This window comes from Arvicanthis niloticus, chromosome 16 (genome assembly GCF_011762505.2).
Source record: "Arvicanthis niloticus isolate mArvNil1 chromosome 16, mArvNil1.pat.X, whole genome shotgun sequence".
NCBI lineage: Eukaryota > Metazoa > Chordata > Mammalia > Rodentia > Muridae > Arvicanthis > Arvicanthis niloticus.
Window position 1 is genome coordinate 29,948,303 of NC_047673.1, and position 21,871 is coordinate 29,970,173.

Sequence of the window (21,871 nt, forward strand, 5' to 3'; positions counted from 1 at the left end):
TCTCTGAGTTCTATAGGCTGAAGTCATGAAAATAGTGGAATACTCCTTCGTGAGGTTGGCCATTCAGAAACACAGGAGTCTCACATGTGAAATACAGACAGTCCTGAAGAATGACTTCTTAGCTCTGGGGTCTAACAGTACATGCAGGTGGTGCTGCTCATGTCAGGAAAGCTGGAAAACCGATTAGTATGGGCAAAACCCAAGATACCTCATCACCAAAATGATCATTGTGAATGTAAACAAAACAATGTTGTTTCTTCCCCAAATAGCCTTATCAATAAAAGTAAGTTAAATAAAAATTGTTTTAGGTAAAATTAAAAAAAAAAAAAAAAAGAAAGAAAGAAATTCAAAAGGAAACATCGAAGTGAAAAGTGATAACCTAGAGGATTGGAGGGAATGGAAGGGGGAGAAACAACATTGTATTCTACCTTCAAAAGTCAGTCAGCATAGCCACACCTGTGCAGCACAGCAGAGCCCTTTCAAGAGCGAGCCTGCAGCAGGTCTTGAGAAAGCCATAACTTTCAGATGAACAACCCAGAGCCTACTTAAGGACAAGAAAAAGTATGGAATGAAGTTAGAGCTATCAGATTTTAACAAGACATAAAAGATAGGTGGCAGATACAGCAAAGGGATCATTAAAACAGTGTTTCTGAGAAAACAATAGTAATGAGAGAAAATGCCCACTAAGGAGCATACACCCTGGTCTGTACCTTAATAGAAAGGATTGTAAGTAAGCACCGTAAACAGCTACACCTTGTAAAGCTAGATGACCTAGAGGGAGTGGTTATGTTTCTAGACACATAGAAACTATCAACACTGCATCAGGAAGAAATAGAAAATCTGAGTACACCAGTAATGAGAAAGTAGATTGATGCCAGTAATCTAGAACTTGCCCCCACCCACAAAAAAAAAAAAAAAAAAACCAAGAGAAGATAAGGAGCAAGTAACTTCTCTGAATTCTACCAAACATGAAGAAAATCAATGAAACAAATCTCAAACAAAAATTATAAGACCATCAGTACAGCCAAAGCCAGAGCAAGCACTCTAGGAAAGTTACCAGCCGATATCTCTAATTAACAAAGATTCAGAAATTCTCAATAAACCAAATATCTATCCTTCAGTTAGAAAGCCACATAGTATGATCAGGGCAGGTTTATCATGAGGTGCAACATGGCTCATCATGGTATGCAAATCAATAGTTATACTGAGTAACATTAACAGAATGAAGGCTCACACCCTTGTGATTAATTCTGTAGGTGTAGCAATGAAAGACTGACAAAGTGACCATCTTCCCCTTATATAATCTCAAAAGGTAGGAAAGGAAGAGTGTCCCTCAGTATAGCAGTACTTTTATATGACTAGGGTTTTCCTCATACTCAGTGGTGAAAAGTGCTGAGGTCAGTACCAGGACATGGGTGCCATTTGCTTTCAGCATTGCATTAGATAACCAGAGCAGTGAGGGGGGAGATAGATGATATTTAAACAAATAAACAAACCAACAACATAAAGAAGTAAAGTAGTTTCTGCTTCCAGATGGCTTTCAAATACAGAAAACTAAATAAAGACACTAAAACCAACAAAACAACAAAAATGAACTCTCAGTCAGTAGTTGTAACTATAGAATACAGATTTAACTTTGAAAAATCAGTGATTTAAAGAATTAATAAAATATTTCCAAAAATTCTCAGTAACTCTACATACTTCATAAATTATCCAAAAGAGAAATTAAATTAAATTAAGATAATCTTACAGTAGAATCAAAATGAATAAAATATTTTAAAATAAAGATAACCAAAGAAACATAATCTTTATATACTGAAAATTAAACTCAGTAAGAAAATAATATAAAAGGCAAAAAGAAAAGGAGGAAGTTACATTGTTAAAATAATAAAACACAGAGCAATGTGCATGTTTAGCATAATTAGCCCTTGTTGAAATCCCAGTGGCACTGTTTTCATAGAAATGGAATAGTACATTTAAATTTTTATACACATTTACATTTTATATACATTTTAAATTTTGTCCACAATTCAAATCTGTAGGTATCACTCTCCCTGATACAAAATTTTAAGCTAGTTTGTTTCTTTTCTTTTCTTTTCTTTTCTTTTCTTTTCTTTTCTTTTCTTTTCTTTTCTTTTCTCTTTCTTTCTTTCTTTCTTTCTTTCTTTCTTTCTTTCTTTCTTTCTTTCTTTCTTTCTTTCTTTCTTTTGTTTTTCGAGACAAGGTTTCTATAGCACTGGCTGTCCTGGAATTCACTCTGTAGACCAGGCTGGCCTCGAACTCAGAAATCCACCTGCCTCTGCCGCCCAAGTGCTGGAATCAAAGGCGTGTGCCACCACTGCCTGGCTTTCTTCCTATCTTATCATATCGATCTACAGTTTAGTTTTGTGTGAGTACTGTGCTATTTTTGTTACTTTGGTTGTGTAATGTTATTGGAAGTCAGGTGTCATGATACATATGGCAGTGCTCTTATTAGCAAAGAATTTATTTGACTCTGAAGAATTTTTTGTTGTATAGGTCTTAAGATTCTTTACTTTTTCTCTGTGATTTCTGTCATTGAAATCTTACAGGCATTACATTAATGTGCAGATTGCTTTTAGTAATCCTGTGATTTCTGTTCTAGAGCACACACACACACACACACACAGAGAGAGAGAGAGAGAGAGAGAGAGAGAGAGAGAGAGAGAGAGAGAGAAAGAAACTGTTACACCATCCTCAAGTGATATTGCCATAGTGAGCTGCTCTTGTTTTTCTCTTTAATTTGGATCTTAGGTGTTTAGATACTGGTGTGGATGCTCATGCTTGCTTTCTGCTAGCATTTGCCTGGAATAAATTTTTGTACTTTGATGTAAAGCTGTGTTATAGGCAACTAGTTGAAGGCCATGATTTTAACCCAGACTGACAGTTTGTCTTTTGAGTTGAGGATTGAGGCCATTAACTTCTGGTTATCATTGGAAAATAATTGATGTTTTTCTTATTGTAGAGCCACACCCCTCTGAATATGGCAAATCTCCCTTTATCTTGAAAGTTAATCGATCTTGGGCTGAACTTAATTGGAGGAATCAAATGAGTGGTGTAATTCAAATGAACCTGGATTGGTTCTGATAGACAAAATAAATGTGGTTATGTTGAGGTTTTGTTTTGTTTGAGACAGGTTTTCAACATGTAGCCCTGGCTGTCCTACAACTCATTCTGTAGACCAGGCTGGCCTTGAACTTATAGATCCACTGGTCTCTGCCTCAGAATGCAAGAATTAAAGGCTTGCACCACTGCATCTGGCTATGTTGAGATTTTAAATTTTAATAAAACAGTAGATTTCTCTTAAAATAAAAAATGGCTACCAAGCTTTGAAATTTGCTCCTGTCTCAAAATAAACTAATAGGTACTTAAGGAAAAGAAGAGTTCTTTTAAATAGGAACCATGCAAATAATGTGAACAAAATACTTTACAAAATATGCACATATGTAGTATTTAATGAGTTATAAAGAGAGTACTGTTTACATCAGAAAAAGAAAATAAAGAAATGTGCCATAGAATATTGGCAGTTATTCATCTGTAGATAATAATAAAGCTTTCAAAGTGTAAGAATATGAGATTTTTAGAGAAGGCTAAATATAGCAGTAGGTGTTTAGGAATGTTGAAAACTGAACTTAGGGATATAAAAACAGAAATCCTATTGGAAATATTGCAAATTAGCACCAAAATTTTAAAATAAAAAGCATAAAATAGGAAACAGTGTGTCATAAGAAAGGTTAACAAGGGGTTTTGTGAATTGTAAAGCATCACATCATACTGATTGTTTAAAGGAGAAATAAGATTGTAATTGTGAATATGATTAGACACCACATAAAAGTAATTCATAATTTTAGAAGATTGTTAAACTATGCATTAATGTGAACATTGTTAATTAGGCAGTGCTTACCTATCAAACTTTGTAGTGCATGTCTTTGTAGTAAAGGTTAAAACATCATGCTTAATTTTGTTTTACCGCTCTTCATTTTACTCATGAAAATAATCATGTGTGCAATCAAAATATTAGTAAAAACTATAGAGGAAGACAAAGTTTATCATTAACATGATTTCCTTGTAATATAGTTGTCAATATGTTGTTAGCAGTGTGCTCATATGTTTCTTATATATGGCACAATTTAGATACAAAATTAAAGATAAACTCCTATAAGGATGAGTGTAAGGTTAATAAAAAATATTGTAAGTATCCCAGAAGAAGAGAATAAGGTTAGCAGGGAGGGTATATATGTCAAAGTGTGATATATGTATGTACTGAAATATCATGGGAAAATCTATTAATTTGTCCAATTAAAGTAAAAAATGGGGAAAAGTTAATTCAACAAGCTATCTGAAATATTTATGGTTATTATATTAAAAACAGACATGTGTAATGTAGTATATATAATTGACATAAGCAAATTCTCACTTCCCCTATGTCCAGCAGCTCTGTACACCCTTCATACATACTTTACCTTTTACTTTTACCAAGTAGTTAGGGATCTACAGAACTGGTTTGCAATTGATAGGGGAGAATGAAAGCAGACAAATCAAGGCAGCACAGCACAGACTGACAGACCAGGCAACAGGCATCATAGGACAGACTGACAGACCAGCCACCACAGGCAGGGCAGATTGGGAGACAGACCACACTGCAACCTTTTGAGAGCAGTTCTTTCTTCTCTAGGTACATGCAGAGTTTAGATATCCACCCAAAACTTCTGTGCCTTTCTAGTAACGAGAAATTATGTGTTTGAATTCATACTGTTAAGAGTAAAGATGGCAACACTTACTTAGGAAAGTTATATTTCTTTGTATTGATGTGGTTGGTATAATTATAGTAAATAGACAGTGGGTAAACTGAGACTGAGTCATGTCAAAAAGGAAGGGTGGTTTTTGTCTTGGCCAGATTTTGGGATGCTTATGTCAGTGAATCTCCCCAAATTAATTTCTAAAAATACAGGTTTTTCTTTAAAGTCTTGTTGGAATTTTAAAAGTCTTTAGTATTTAAAGAACATACCAAATCTTACCACTGCTTCACCCTAAAAGAAAAAATACTGGTCAGTTTTCTTCTCTGAATTTTCACACCTTAGAAGACTTCTCAATTAGCATATCAGAAGGTAGTAATAATCAATATTACTATTTACCATATTTACTTTATCTGTGTGACTTACAACAACCATGCCAAAAAAGTTTCTATTATTATTTTACAATAAAGAAAATAATCAGTTCAAGTCAACTTGGTTCATTTCACGTAGATGGACACTCTGAACCAGAATTTGAACCTACTTGCCTGTATCTCTACTCACTATGCTCTGTGTCTCTAAATTCAGGCACATTGGTTTGTGTTAGGTATGGTGTCCTGGACACAGGAACCCACCATGGTAGCAAGAATGCATAGATGATCATTTGTTCTGTTTTAAATATAGCAACAGATCAGTTTCTTCTTTCATCTATTGTATCATGCATAATTTTGTTGTGTTTCATTTTGAAACGTTAAATAGAATATATTCTAACATTCACAAACACATACCTGACAGGCGAATCTGGGCAGGTGAACCACTCCCCAATGGCAGCCTTTTAGATGCCAAAAAGGCATGTTTTCAGAAAGTACATTTACAACTCTACTCAGATAATGTTTTAAAAAATAAATTACATAATTTTTGTATCTCTTCTTTAACATATAGATTAAAATCTTGGTGTCATTTATCTGTTGGTAACTGATAGAAGTGAAGCCATTTAAGCAGCAGTAATATCAAACATGCCCACTGAATGTTCTTAGTCATAATTTTCTGTCTTCTGCAACTATTACTGCCATGCTGACTGTCACCAGCCTTAATTCTTCAAAATTTGTAAATATAAGTTATTTGTTTGTCTTCTCTTAACCAGTTTTGGAGACTTTCTTCAGCAGTTAAGATGCTATCCAAAATGCTGTTTTGTTTATTCAGTTTCCAAAATGCTTATCTGTTTTAAATAAACAACATCTTTTCCCTTGGGAAGCAGGACTTTACATTTCAGTTTTGGCAGAAATGTTAGTATCTGATTTTGAATAATTCTATTATAAAAACTTTTGACTGCCTAGCAAAAGAAGAGTTCTTGAAGCATGGATGAGTTATACAGGAATGTATCAATAATGCAAAAGGAAAAATAATGCAAAAGAAAAAGAGTGTTTATGGATTTTCTGACCCTATGCTATTTCCTTTTCTATGTATGTGTGTATTTGTGCGTGCACACTCACATATATGTGTTGTCTGTGTGTATGTATTTATGTGGATATGTTTATAGGGGTATCCATGGAGACCAAAGGATGACAGTGGGTATCTTCTATTGTTTTTTTCCACCACACAATCTTTTCACTAATTTATTTCTTTATTTACATTATATCCTGGTTCCAGATTCTGTCCTCTTTTCCCAGTCTCACATCACAAATCCCTCTCTCTTTACCGCCTCCCCTCCTCAGAGAAGGGGAAGCACAGCCCCGCAACCCCACTTGGGTACCTACCCACCCTGGGACATCAAGTCTAAACAGACTAAGGGCATTCTTTCCCATTTAGCCCAATCAATAAGTCCAGGTAGGGGAAGAGCATCCAGTGGCAATCATCAGAGTTGGAGACACTTGCTGTTCCAGTTTTTGGGGACCCACATGAAAACCAAGCTGCACATCTGCTACAAATGTGTAGAAGGCCTAGGTCCAGACTCTGCATGCTCTTTCGTTTACCCACCCAATTTTTTGACATCTCATTAATCATGAAGCTCAGTAATTCAACTAGAATTGTCCAGCAATCTTTAAATATATTCCTGGCTCCCTTTCCTCAGTGCTAGAATTATAGACACACTTAAGCTTCTTTCATGGCATCCAGGAATAGAACAAAAGGTACTTATGCTTCTGAAGCAAGCAATCTACTCTCTAAGCCATCTTCCTCAGCCTCCTGCCCCATACCATTTTCTAGTAAGGAATAAGACTAGAAACTACTAGGTGTATGTTTTATGGCTGATCAATTTGAAACCATACGTTTAAATGAATTACTTAGTGTTATAAGCCCAAACTTTCTTACAAGGATAGTAATTATATTTACTACTATACTTTATTGCTTTTGGTTCACAAATAGAATAAGAATACAGTATATATTGCAAACAGTAGAAAGTTATTTATAGTGGTTTACGCATAGGATAGTCAGAAAGATTTGAACTTCCTGGCAAAGCGGAAATGAGATCTGGAGATATTTATGCATACATATCTCATAGCTTCTTGACTTCAAAGTGAAATTTCAGGAGTGATAGAGGTAGACTTTACTGCCTTTTGGGCGTCTTGAGCAGGAAAAATGATTCTTAAATACTTTGTCTTCATAAAAGGCAACAGTGGTCTAGGGAACAGAGTACAGGTTATTGTTTGGGTCTCATTTAACGCCTTTCTCCTTTTACTTAGAGGATTAATTTTGTCCTGATTTTTGATGCTGTTAAAGTAGAATGGTTGAGTAGAATACTGAATTATAACATAGGACAAATGTAAATGTAATTTTCAAAAAGTAGTGTTGTATGAAATACTAAAAAGTGTTAAAATAGGGTTAGTATGTAGCTCATACTGCAAGCTCTGTGGCCATATAGTTTTTCAGATTCCTGTCATTTTAACCTAGGCATTATTGGTGTGGTGCGGGACTATGTGCTGTGTGGGCATGGACGTGGGTTCCTGTTGGGCGGTTGTGGTTTCTGTGGGTCTGCTGCCTCAGTCAGCTGGGACTTCGACTCTGGGCAGCAGAAGTGTGTACAGGATTTTTGGCTGAGTTCTTTCCACTTGCTTGGCAGAGTCAGTTAGCTTTGTTGAATTGGTGGTCCCCGTGGCTGGAACACAGAGAAGTCCTTGTCGGGAGATTAGGCAGCTGTGGTGGCGGTGGCTCGAAGGATCCCTCCACGGTTCTCCACGGTGGGCCCCAAAGACACAAGAAAGTCCATGGTTCCAAAAGGGTTTATTTTTATGGCAGGATGCAGATGGATCTGGTGGTACCCCAGTGAAACTCAGGGCATACCTGAGTTAAATGAGGAGGGAGGAGCGAGGAGGGAGGAGGGTCTAGGAAGGAATGCTTAATTGGCTATGCCTTCTGGCCTTTAGGTATCTCATTAATATGGGAATCACTTGAAGCCCTTAGATCTGTTATCACACCCTCTACCTGTGGAGGGGCTGGTAGGGGCATGGCTGAACTGTGCAGATCAATGGTGTGTCAGGAACCTGGGGTCTGGGGGCGTGGCCGAATGCCTGCCATTGTTCCATTAGGGTCCAGGGTTCAAGGCCTGTGCCCAACCAGGAACCAAGCTATCCTTTCACAGTCCCACAGTGTGGTGAATAATAACATTCATTTCACACAAAAGAAAACATTCCAACGATCTGAGAATTAAAAACATGAACGATAAGATATCATTAAAAGTCTAATAAGCCAAACTTATCATCTCAGTGAATCACAGTGGGGCCGAAGCGCCTTCTGCCTGTTACTGCTGATGAGCTGCACTAGTGGATTTGTCTCACACCCTAATGTTTCTCCTGCCTCAAGAAATTATATCAATTTAATTACTTAGACTTTATGAGAAGTTTAAAAGGCTGAAGATTAGTACAAATTCTCAGACAATTTTCAAATTCAAGAAAGGCCCTTATGCCTTAAACACATGATGATTTGTCAGAACAAACATTCAAAGTTATTAGGTGACTCTGATTTTATAAAAGGGTGGAAAGTACCTCTCAAATATGCCCTCATAGACTGATCCCCAAGGACAGGGAAAGCCACAAAATCTGACAGTACCACAGAATGAGTTTATATCTCTGGAATATACTTAAAAAACAAAACAAAACAAAACAAAACAAAACAAAAAAAAAAAACCCCTTGTTTCTTAATGTTTTTAACTAAAGAGAAACAGTTACTTGCAGGGGAATTTCTTTTCTTGTCCTGTTTATTTTGTATTCTGTATGCTTTATGTACCTTTATAGGGACCTCATTCTTTAGGTTAGGGAAAATTTCCTCCACAGTTTTGCTGAAAGTGTTTTCTGTGTCTTTGACCCGGATTTCTTCTATCATGTACAAGAAAGCAAATGAATTATGACTAGTTGGGAACATAATACTTTCAAAAGAATATGTAGATATTCATTGTTAGATAAGAATATCTTAGAGCAGCATATGTAGTAAGTGTACTTGAAGAAATAAATGAGCTATATTAATATTAAAAACTTCTGTTTACTAAGTGATACTTGTAAGACAATAAAAGAAAAACTACCCATTTACTAAGGCTTACTTGTTCTCTCTATATTTAACAAAGTTCCTGATCCACAAATTATAAAGAACTTCAACAAGACAGTAACAATAAGGCAATATCTAAAAGAAAATTAAAAAAAAAAAAAAAAAAACAGCTGTCGCTGTCACTTAATGTCCATATTTCATTAATCATAGGAAAATGCATTCAACTACCATAATCTCTAATGCATTATAAAGTGAAATTGTTAAGTGACAGTATGAGGCCTCACGCAGGATACACAAGGATACACATGTAGCCTGGATGTTGAAGAGGATGTTCAGCATGGCGGCTTCTCGGGCATCTGCATTTACTTCTTGCTCTTCAGAACAGTATCATTGCATCTGTGAAGGAGGATGTACACTAATATTTACTGCAGCAGTTTTAAGCAAATGTCCTCTCTTAGTCCTGTCTCAGAACTATCGGGGAGTAACATGGAAGGCTCCTGTCTTAAAATAGTACTGTTCTATATTTTTCTTATTTACAAGAGGACATTTACTCACTTTATGATGGTTCATAGATGTCTCCTCATGAATTCTGCATTTTCTGAATATATTATTTAATAAAAGTTCCAGTTACATTAATGGCAGAAAATTGAGTTTTCAAAATTAAGGAGTATGCTGAAATATTGACACATATTTAGCACGTATGATGAAAGACAGAAACATATGCTTAAAGATGGCTGGAATAAATTTGGCATCTCTGGTCTTTTAGAATTTTCAGAATTTTCTTGTATCTTGTAAAAATTGCCATAACTTTGTGAGTCCTGGATTTCTGTAACTATACCTCAATGACTCAGCAGAGAATCTTTTCCTTAAGGTTCTTTTATGTATGTTACTCCAGCTTTTGGACTCTTGAATAAACAATTATCTAAAGGAAATTTGCAAAATTGACAAAACCTACAATAGATGATGTTGTTGCTTGATTTTTATATATCTCTGTTTAAGATAATTTGGGCATTTGCTCTTGAGTATTAGCAAAACATGTTTTCATTTGTATGTATTATTATATTAATATGTCATAAAATTTTGAATATAAACATTCTAATATTGACAAACTTCTATAATGTGGAAATCTTAGGAAAATTTCTGTATTTGTATCATTGAGAGAAAAATCACACGTCACAAGAATGATTATTTATTTTTGTTAAAATTGCAAATGAAGATTTGTTTCTGTTGGATATAGATGTTTGATAGGTAAACGTTGTTTGGGGGCTCCTGTAGTCACTGAGCAGTTTCTACACCTATCTGAGGCTAACACCTCTCACTTATGTGCTAGATCATTTCCCTTTATGCTTCTGCAATAAGGACACGTCATCTGTTCTCTGTTTTTTCAATGTATATAGGTCTTGTGCATGTAGCTGTGCTGCTGAGTCCATTGCTACAACACCATATCATGTCTGAAAGACAGCTTTGCACAGGACTCCTTACTGTTCTTTAGCGCTTGTATTCTTTCTCACCCCTCTACTCTGATGTTCTGTGAGCCTTGGAGAAGGTGATGCAGATATCCCAAGTCTCTAGGATGTGCCAGAGACCTGGGATGAGGAGAGGCCTCAGAGGGCTTAAGCATGTGACTCTAGCTTAGATTTCTAGCAGTGGGGAATGTGGATCCTGAAGTGGCTGTCCGCTTCCAGTACAGGCAAGACTCCCAGTGGAAGGATAAGGACAGCAACCCACCCACAGCCTTCTACTCAAAATGTGTCCTGCCTACAAGATGTACAGGGACTTAAGATAGAGCATCATCTGAGGCAATGGGCAACCAATGACTGCCCCAAATTTGGACCCATCTCATAGACAAGAACCAATCCCCAGCACTGTTAATGAGACTTCATTGTGCTTGCAGACAGGAGCCTAACTCACACAACTGTCCTCTGAGAGGCTCCACCCAGCAGCCAATGGAAAGAGATGCAGATACTCACACCCAAATAGTAGATGGAGCGCAGGGTGTTGGAAGGGTTTGGAGAAAGACTGAGGGACCCGAAGAGGACAGGGACTCCACAGGAAGACCAACAGAGTTAACTATCCTGGACCGCTGGGGGGCTCCTAGAGACTGACTCATCAACCAAAGAGCCAGCAGGGGCTGGACCTAGGCCTTCTGCACATATGTAGCAGATGAGCAGCTTGGTCTTCATGCAGTTCTCTCAATCAACTGCAGCAGGGGCTGTCCATGAGCCTGTTGCCTAATTGACTCTGGATTCTGGAAGCACAGCTGAATGGACAGCCTTGACTGGTCTCAGTGGGAGAGGATGTGCCTAGTGCTGCATACTTGATGTGGAGGGATGGGGGTTGAGGGGTTGACACCCAGAGGGAGGCTTCCCTTTCTTGGGTATGGGGAAAGTACTTACATGAAGGGGTACTAGGAGGATTGGAAGGGCTGGTATTGGGCTGTAACATTAATAAATAACTAAATTGAATTAAAATAAACAAAATCAGAAAACCATAATATAACTTAGTCCTCTGAGGTTTTTATATTGTCCAAAGGTGTACAGTATTCTATTCTTCTTTTTAAAGATCAAAACAAACAAAAGAGAAGCAAATCCACACACGTTTAGGAGGTTGTTTATTGGTATTTTTAACTCTCGTGGAGACAATTACCAGAGCCAGGGAGCTGAAATGAAGAGTAACTGGACAAATTCCAGGCCCTAAACGTAAGAGCACAGGGCCAAGGCATACATTTTATTCTATAGGTGTCTCCAGGTTTATGGATTTTAAAGTAATGTTTTGTGACTGATCTATAACTTTCTGTTCATTACCACCCCCCTTTGTTATGCTTTGTTATTGTTGAGATTTCTTTTGCAAACACATTTTTCTCATATTGAGACCACAGGCACAAAAATAATCCCTGGGAGTCATTCTTGAGTATATAGCTTCCTCTGTTTCCACTGAGGTTCTGGATGTGTAGTAAGGCTCTTTGCTGAATGCAGCTCAGTACTCGTGGACACCCAGATGTGGTGACCTAAGAACATAAGCGTTGCTGCGCTGTCCTAGCGGGTGTGCAAATGAAGCTTAGAAAGAAGGATTCCGCTTGTTATCTCTACCGCACGTCTCAGCTGTTCTTTGGACTGGCCCAGGTTGGCAAGTGCTGTCAGATTGTCACTGCTGGGTGCTTAACATAGTGTTGTGTTGTTGAGGCATCGCTGTATCTCTTAGCGAGAATTAGTCTGTTTCATAGCTATGGGATTAAAGATGCAGAGCGAACAAGTAAGTTGGCCCAGGATCCTGTAGGAACTGGATTTTTTTTTTTTTTTTTTTAATCAATGGAGCGGATACATGACTTTTAAATGGTAGTTAATGGTGAGCATTACTTTTAAAATTTGCATTATTCTGGCATTTTGTGGCTTATGTATTCAAATATTGTACCCTGGTTTTCAGTGTATAGTCTTTGCTATGACGTCTGGCCAGATGTGGAATCATATTCGTGGACCTCCATATGCTCATAAGAACCCACACAATGGACAAGTGGTAAGTTTATTTTCTATCCATCGATATTATAAGCATCTTTTCATCTACTACTTCTGTCTTATATACGCACACATGTATAAACACATATGCACACATGGTATAGACAGATGTAGTACTTTACGGTAAGAAACTTTTTGTCATTGACTTCCTAAAATTATGCCTACAGCTGAAAGCACACAAGCACTTAAGATATCTGTACAAGTTTGTAAGTTACTGTGACAGCGATACGAAATAATCCATGAGAAAAAAATTGAACACGCTATACCTAGTGTTCCTAAGTTTAACCTTGAGAAATTAATTTCAATATTGTTAAGAATTCTAACATCATATTAGAGTATTAAGAAACCTAAAAGAGTGAATTTGGAAAGATTGTAGATTGTATGTATGATTAAATAAGAAGCAGAATTTACATTAGTCATAGGTCCCAAATTCTCATGACTAATACATTAGCATAGACACTTCTGCTGACAGTTTCATATTACATTTCTGAATATTGAAAATACTGGAAAGTGTGCTTTATTTTTCATTCAGGTTCGTAGACTTCTCGCAGTTATCACTGTGTATCTGTCCTGTTTCTTTGGTTAGTTGTTGGAATAGTTTAGATGGTGCTCACTCCCACTCCTCCTCATATGTAAATACGTCAATATGTAGTCAGTAATAGATACTGTTGTGTTTCTGTAAGCAGGACACTTGGCAGGAACAGCCCAAGAAGAAAGGTTTACGTTTGGAAGTGGAAGCTGTTTGCATAGTTGCAGACAGGGAAGCAGAGAAAGTGGGCTACAGAGCAGGAGGACAGGGAAATATCACAAAGGTCCTAATCTCTTAGTGACCTCTGCATGTTAAAATGTTATAGCCTCTCAGAAGAATACCTCTAAGTGGGGAACAAAGGCTCAAAAACATGAATCTGTGGAAGACATCCAACCGTAATACTCATCCCCTGACATTCAAGGCCTTATGACCGTCTCTAAATACAAGAGTCCTTAATGACTTAAAACTTCTTATAAAACATCTTAGACTATTTAGACACCCTAAGAACAGACATTAAAGGAAATCTTAGATGTGTATCCCAGCCAAATTAAAAAAAAGGAGTGTCTCAGCATAAATACCCCTATTCTGGAGGTAGGAATGGGAGACTGTGACCACTGGAAACCCAGCAGACCGACCTTAAGTCTGTGCTAGATGCCATCATGTGAACTTGAGTAAGGCTGCCACTCTCACATTGTCATACATTGAGGTTCCAAGGACTCCTGGGATATAATACTGCTACTCTTTGCCTGACCTCATGAGCTTTTCTTAGAAATCTTGATGCAGACCCCCAGACTATAAATCTTTTCCTGTGCATACAGGCAAAACTAACATACATAGACAACACCAACTGTAGTTTCTATGTAGATGAATATCTAGAGTTCCTTCAACTCTGGTTTAAATGTTTTCTATGCTTGTGCAAACTTACCTGGAAAATTCTTGACTGGGTGGGTGGCCTCAATGAAGGGCAGGCCTGCTGGCTTTTCTTTATGAAGGGAAGTCTTTCAAATGGAATTTTGTTTTTTTTTGCTTTGTTTTCTGCATTTTTCAGTGAGTTGGAGTTTATCCTCACGGTGCTTTTCCTACTGCCCTATTGCAGACAGCACAGTTTCTCCTTATTGATGTTACTCTAAAGATTACAGATGCTTTTTCTGATTTTTTTTGCCTCTAATATTAAATTCATGGATTTCTAATAAAATTCTATGTATTTTGCATTTCTTTGCTCCAAATTTTTTATCCCAGGTTTTTTTTTTCTCTTATCTTTTAAGTAACCATTCCAAAGCCCGAGTACTGTAAGCTCCAGAAGCCTAAGAGTCATGTGGTCAGTACATGGACAGGAGTCCTGGGACTAGTTTCATTGATCAGTGACTCTTGTGCTGCACAGACCAGTAGTCTAAGAAGCACCTTGTGGTTCTTTTAAAAGAACCAATGGTCCTCGGCCATTCGTATATGAGGCGAGTTCAGTCTTAGTGAGCTGCCTCGTATGTCACAATTAACACTGTGACTAGGTACTAACATCCATTCACCCAAATCAGCAATACTGATACCACTGAGAGTTTCACCAGCTGCCATGTGAACTCTTTCATATACCTTAAAGGTTACGATTAGGAAAAATATGGATCATGCTCATACTCCATGGTCCTGGGTTTTTAAGCCATAGCGCTTGCAGCTGGAATGTATAATAACAGCTCTATGCTTACATCCACTGAACTGTCCACCAGCAGAGTACAAGAGGAAATTGTAGGATGAGACAGTGAGGCACGTACAACAAAGATGCTTTTACATGCAACAGTAAAGACACATCTCTGTAATGTAAAGTGAAGCTAGGCACGTAAGTGTATCAGTTGTCACATTTCATTTAGTGATATTCAAAACTAATCTGTATGTCAGTCCTCAAAAGAGCAGCTGCTCCCATGCAGGGCAGATGTCATACAGTAAGTCATCAGGTGGTTTCTGCCTGCCTGTTTTAATCTACATGACACATGCAGTGTTACACTGGTGAGAACACATCTGTGTGTGCGCACGTGCACGTGCATGTGTGTGTGTGTGTGTGTGTGTGTGTGTGTGTTTGTGTGTGTGTGTGTGTGTGTGTGAAATAAGAAAAGGAAAGAAAAACATTCCCTTTGCATACCATACTATATGTTTTTTTTTTTTTTTTTGGAAAAATAGAAGCTTTAAATTAAAGGCTTTATAAATTAAAGGCTTTATAAATGAGTTTACTATAGTAAATCCTAAGAAATATTATGAAAATTAAATTTAAAACTTTCTAAAAATTCTAATGGAATGGATATAGGTACTTTGCTCAGTTGTTACTTCTCATCAGTTTAGGTCTCATTCCATTGGAGTATTTGGACTTCACATGGCACAGCTCACTGTGTGCTATCATATAGCTCATATTCTCCATGCCTTCAGAGGCTGGTGTGTCAGTGAGAACAGCAAGCTCGCTCTGCTCACTAAGGCCTGCTACTGGGCTTCTGATCCCCTGCGTAAACAGCCAGTGTTTGCCTGTAGCACCAGTAAGGGCTTTAACAACCACAAACTGGGTGTTCACCGTTAGGTTTTCCACAAGTATGAACTTTGGCACCTGAACTATTAGGTGAACATAATCTGGATGTACTGTTTCTTCATTCGTGACACTTGGCAGGTACCTGCGGAAGGCTGTATATTCTATTCCACATCAGACTCTCTGTCATGCCAGACAGCATTTCATGAAAAGATGCCCAAACTGTAGAGCTCAAGCCGTGCAGCCTAGCATGGTTTTTAGAATGAGTAGGTATATTTGTAGCTGTTATAACTGCAGCAGCAACTCTCATGTCGGGTAGCTTAAGGCCAGGCAGCTGCTAAATGTCCGATAATACAAAATGTAACTGCAAGTAGGAAAATTACCCATTTCACACGGTGATTGTAAACTGAAAAAGCTCTCCTGTAGGTCTGATAAAGTCTGATGGTTGACTTTCTAAAAACCAGCATAGATGTGCTGAGCCGAATTTAGCTAAAGGAAGGCTGCTGTTGGTGTCATTAGCCAGAAGCAGTCATGCCCTATTGTTAGGGATTTTATCTTTTAAAATCTCTAAATGTGTGGTTTTTCACTGGGAATACATATATATCAATACTATTATAGTATATAATGTAAAGAAAAATGTGTGTAATTGATAGATGATGTTTCAGCTCTGAACTTCTTACTCTGCATTTAATCATGTAAGTTTTTAACTAGACTAAAAAGACTGGACAAAACAGACTTAAAAAAATAAAATAATATCTTATAATGTTTTGAGTGTTTTATTTTCAATGCTTTATGCATAAATGGTATCTTTAATAAAGTGTTTTGTTCACGTTTTCATATATTGTAAAATAAGACATACTTAAAAGTTCTATTTCACTGTAAATGGATATCAGGATTGAAGGAGAGTCAATACTGCAGGAGGAGAGCTCTGATTGCGAGTTTGTCTCTCACTATTACGACGCTACGGAGTCGCGCAAGTCAGAGTTTAATGACCTTTTAACAGCATGAAAGTCATCACAAAAGCAGTCATTACTGTGTAGCTAAGAAGAAACTCTACAACTCATGGTTACATGGGAAAGATGCTTTCTGTTGAGAAATAATCATCTCAAAGAAAAACACGTAACATAAAATAAAAGTTATACTTAGGTTATAATGTCCACTCAAAACAAACACACCATTCTGTTTCAGATTTAAACATCAGTTCTTGCCTTGGATTGGTGGTTGTTGGTTGTACATGATCCGGGGCTTGTCCCTGCTTTGCAGATGAGTTATACGTCTTCTACGTGTGCTGCTCACATGTTTACACATGAGAAGCAATGGTTGTACAGTGCCATTGCTGCTGATGGAGGCTGCAGTCAGCATCAGCGACCCGCTGTACTTTTACATTTTTATGTGCATCCCGTTCATTCCTCAGACTTTACTCACGTGGACCCTTGAGGGTCTTAGAGTGTAATCTCATGTCCAGTTATAAATTGGAAATTGTATGTACTTAACGTATTGGGATCTTTTGTTTAGAAATGCTTACCAATGCTGTTCATCTTTACATTTAAAAAACTAACATTTAAATTTAAAATCTTTACCTTTAAATCTTTACATTTAAAAAAACTAACAAAGCTGGAAAGTGAAAATATATATATATTTTTTTTCTATATTATATATAAAATATAATACAGAAAAGATGGACAGAAAATTTTACTAGGGTTTCTGTCCTCTGCTTGATTAGTCTTTTATTTTTCCATGCTGTGAACATTTCTTGAGAGTGCATTCAATATCAGGTGCAGTGTTTGGTGCAGCTACATCATGTGACTTGTAAACTGGAAAGGAATGTGAAGTGTGCTGCAGGTCAGCAGAACGTCTCATCTCTAGAACCCTGCTTCTCGCAGCGGGACTTTTAGTTTGTAGTTTTGCCCCAGTCCCACTGGACAGAAAGGAAGGGTGTGTGGTTAGGTATTACAGAGGCACTGTATCTGTCTGATCGTTTACATGCATTGCCCTATATTCCCTGTTACTTTTGATAGCATTGCCTGCCCAGCTGGCTTTGGCAGACTTGCCTGGCTCTGTTACTGTTTGCATGCTTTGCTCTGTCTATCCACCTGCTATTTACTTTCATTGTCACCTTTAACCATATGCATCTCTGCCTGAACTCTAGCTGTGTTGTGTCAGAATTGTGGGCAATGTAAGCTGCTTCCTTTCAAGGATTTCTATGTACTGCATTTCGTCATTAAAAAGGATCATGTAGTCAATACCCTTACCTCCGAACAAGGCACGCTACATGGCAGACATTTGATAACTTATAGACAAAACATGTTTTAACTTTGCAGAAAGACATTCATAGTAGTTACGGGCCTGTGCCTTACCATGAAAATAAGAGTTTACTAATTAAAACCTTGACGGATGGAGAGTTGGCTCAGTGGCTGATGCTACTTACAATCAGGCCTTCAGACCAGAGTTCACAGGGTGTGCATATACTAGAAGGAAAAAACCAATCTCTGCAAGTTGTCCTGTAACCTCTATGAGCACACCTACCACAGCCTACCCTACCCCTACACACACATTCACAGAGTCAGACACACACACACATACACACACACACACACACACACACACACACACATTCCCCCTTCCTTCCCTTTCTCTAAATGAAAGGAAAAACTTTGAAAATAAGTACACGTGTTATAGAACCACAAAATGAGAATATATTTTAATAGGTCAAACTTTAGTAGAACTAAACATTCTCTGACAAACTAAAATAAATTTTGATTTTGTGTGAAAGTCAAATGACAAAGGGCAAAGTCAAATGACAACTTTCTCACACAGCAAATGCTGAATTCCTCATTAATTTCTTCACACTGTTTAAAATTCTCCAATTATGTAAAATTATTTCGTGCTTTGAAAAACTTAATGCGCAAAATAGAATCCAATTGTCCTTAAAAAACTTAGATTATTCTCACCCAAGAAGACTGAGTAATTACATTACATATAAGTCACTAATAAGTATAGGAATTGAAATCTGGAAATGCATTTTAATGCATATCTCTAAAGGTAAAAATAAGTTCTTACAAATGTCACTGATGGAGAGGATTCTGTGAAGACTTACCACATATGATACCATGGTGACAGTTCATAATAGTAGTGAATTCTGAAGGAACTATGCTTTTAGAGCCCGTCTCCTCAGTATTTAATTATGTTACTTCTACATACACCAAAAGGAAAATTTGTGATAAATTTTATATATTTGCCTTAAAATAGTTTGTGTTTTTATATGACTAAGGATTTCTGTAAATTTTAACTTTGTATCATGTGACATATGTTATCAAAATAAACATTTTGTTAACAGTCATTTGCTTTATACCATAGGCCAGATTAAGCTTTAGTTTTTATAGGATTCAAATTTCAAGCTACCACTGTGATGGGAATGAGAAAAGTGAGTGTTGGGAAAATTTCACATTTGCATAAATCATACTGAGCAAATTCATGTTATCAATGGATTTCCCTAAGCTGCTGTAATTCCACCTCTCATTCTCTTCCTTCAGATATTATCAAACCATTATCAGTCGTTTATGTTCAGATTACTAAGTAATACAGAATGTGATAGAGATAGAACAGCAAGTCTGATGCATTGTATGAGTTTAATTCTCATTCACAGTAAACACATAACAGTTTCTTGTTATGTACTGTGGTTTGCAATGGCAATTCTTTCTTCATTCCCAGAGCCCCACTTTTTTAATATAGGTCATATATATATATATATATATCTTTTTAAAGAAAGTCATTTGTATGTTTCAGTGAATATAATCTATTTTGATTGACTTTCTCTTGTTTGCTGTAATTTTTTTTGTTTAATCCTATATCATGTTTCATAAACATGTCCACTAATGGGGTGAAAATATCTTGACAACAGAGCAAGAATGTTCTTCACAGTTGTGATTCTACTTAGGACTTGTTGAATGACAAAATGTGCTAAGAAGGTACATTTGAAATATCTAGGTAGGATAGATTTGTTTTATTTCTTTTCTTATGTCTTATTTTTTTTCTTATGTTCACAGTATGGTATTTTTTTTTACCTGTGCATTCATAAATTATCCTGAACTTTGCCTTCTTGGTTTGTTTGATTTTTTTTTTGACTTTTTTAGAATAATATGGGAAAATAATGCTATTACATATGCTAAATTTTTTCTCACTAGTACAACATTGACTACATAGAATATAAAGATAATTATTTATAAAAGTGTTCAAGCTTTGTAACATTGTTTAGCCTACATACTCATAATTATGTAATTTTTAAAATGTATGTAAATTTTATTTTATTTTTAAAATTTTTATTGGTTATTTTGTTTATTTACATTTCAAATGTTATCACCCTTCCTGGTTTCACCTCCGGAAATCTCCTATCCTATCCCCTTCCCCCGGCTTCTATGAGGGTGCTCCCCCACCTACCCACCCACTCCAGCCCTACCACCCTAGCTGGGGCATCAAGTCTCCACAGGACCAAGGGCCTCCCCTCCCACTGATGCCAGACAAGGCCGTTCTGTGCTACATATGCAGCTGGAGCCATGGGTCCCTCCATGTATATTCTTTGGTTGGTGGTTTAGTCCCTGGGAGCTCTGGGGATCAGGTTGGTTGATATTGTTGCTCTTCCTATGAGGTTGCAAACTCCTTCAATTCTTCCCCTAACTCCTCCATTGGGGTCCCTGTGCTCCATCAGATGGTTGCCTGCAATCATCCTCATCTGTATTGGTAAGGCTCTGGCAGAGTCTCTCAGGAGACAGCTATATCAGGCTCCTGTCAGCAAGCACTTCTTGCCATCAACAATAGTGTCTACGTTTGGTGTCTGCATATGGGATGGATCCCCAGGTGGGGCAGTTTCTGAATGGCCTTTCCTTCAGTCTCTGCTCCACTCTTTGTCCCTGTATTTTAGACAGGAGCAATTCTGGGTTAAAATTTTGAGAAGGATGGGTGTCCCTATCCCTAACTTTGTTCATTTTGAAAGTTTAGCATTTTAGCCAAGATACTCGGGTCAGACTTAAAAGAATCCTTGTGTCAAAATATAGTTAATATATAACATACTATGTTTAAATGTCTATAAGATACCAGTTTCCTTTACTTCAGTCCCTGGCTGTACACTTATAAATAAGCACTGAAGTATGCAGTATGCAAAGTAAGCTGTGTTTGTAGTAAGGAATATTTCATAATGAAACAGCAGAACTGCTTTGTGAATGTGCAAAAGGAGTACTTGAGTGTGCTTCAAAAGGAACAATTACTGTGAAAAGAACACTTTCTTCAATAAAGGAAATGGTTGGGTCCTACATCAAATCTTGTAAAATTCTATCAGGAGCCCCGAGTGTTAGGCAACATTATATATAATCTCTTCTACTGAGAGAATGAAAAATCATTTTTACAATAAAGCAAACTTTTAAAAATATGTAATGCACATATATCTTGTCTGATGTTAGATGTGCATACTTACTACTAAATAGGTCATATTTTCAAAATGTAACTTTCAGTCTTTCGAAATGCATCTCACCTTCTGTGAGATAGTATCACAGCATCCTGATCTTTCTCTGGGATCCATTCTGTCATTTCCAGTTTAGTTAGTTGTGCACTCAAATCTCTATAATCCTTTCACATGGTCAGTAATTACCAGAAACCAAACTGTGGCCTGAAAATCCTAGAAGAGTGCTCTCTAGGAACAAGAGTGCCATAAGTAATCATGGAAGAGTTAATATAACCCAGGGGTTGATGTTTTAGTTGTGGAGCATTTTAATAAACTTGATGTTTTAAAATATGCAGAAGATGATCAATAACTTTAGACTTTAACCTGTTAGCCAGTAATTCAACTGAAGGATCACATGGTTTCTAGTAAGGAATTATGTTGTGTGACATAAATCCAAGAGTCTTAAAGAACAGGTAATTTGAGCTACAAGCTATGTTACATACAAAATATAATTGTGCTGTTTTTATGAGAAATTTTAAACTTGACTACTGCTTAAGTACTTTTATATTAAATTGTATATTCTATAGAAAATATTGTAAGAAACATTTATTGTTATGTAGTTAACTATGTAGGAACATATCAGTGTTCAACTCCCTACCCAGTCAGCAG

The 21,871-nt window shown here is 37.0% G+C and overlaps 1 protein-coding gene across 5 annotated transcripts in view; it reads left to right on the forward strand.

The window, feature by feature from the left end:
* The window catches only part of Tusc3 (tumor suppressor candidate 3), a 143,915-nt gene that overhangs the window by 88,972 nt on the left and 33,072 nt on the right, over positions 1-21,871 (forward strand). For 3 of the 5 annotated variants that reach the window (XM_034520888.2, XM_076914038.1, XM_076914041.1), the window contains exon 6: positions 12,651-12,740. The exons of the other annotated variants lie outside the window; for them this stretch is intronic. In XM_034520888.2, coding sequence (XP_034376779.1) covers positions 12,651-12,740 — 90 coding nt within the window. The remainder of the gene's footprint in view (positions 1-12,650; positions 12,741-21,871) is intronic. 5 annotated transcript variants of the gene reach the window in all.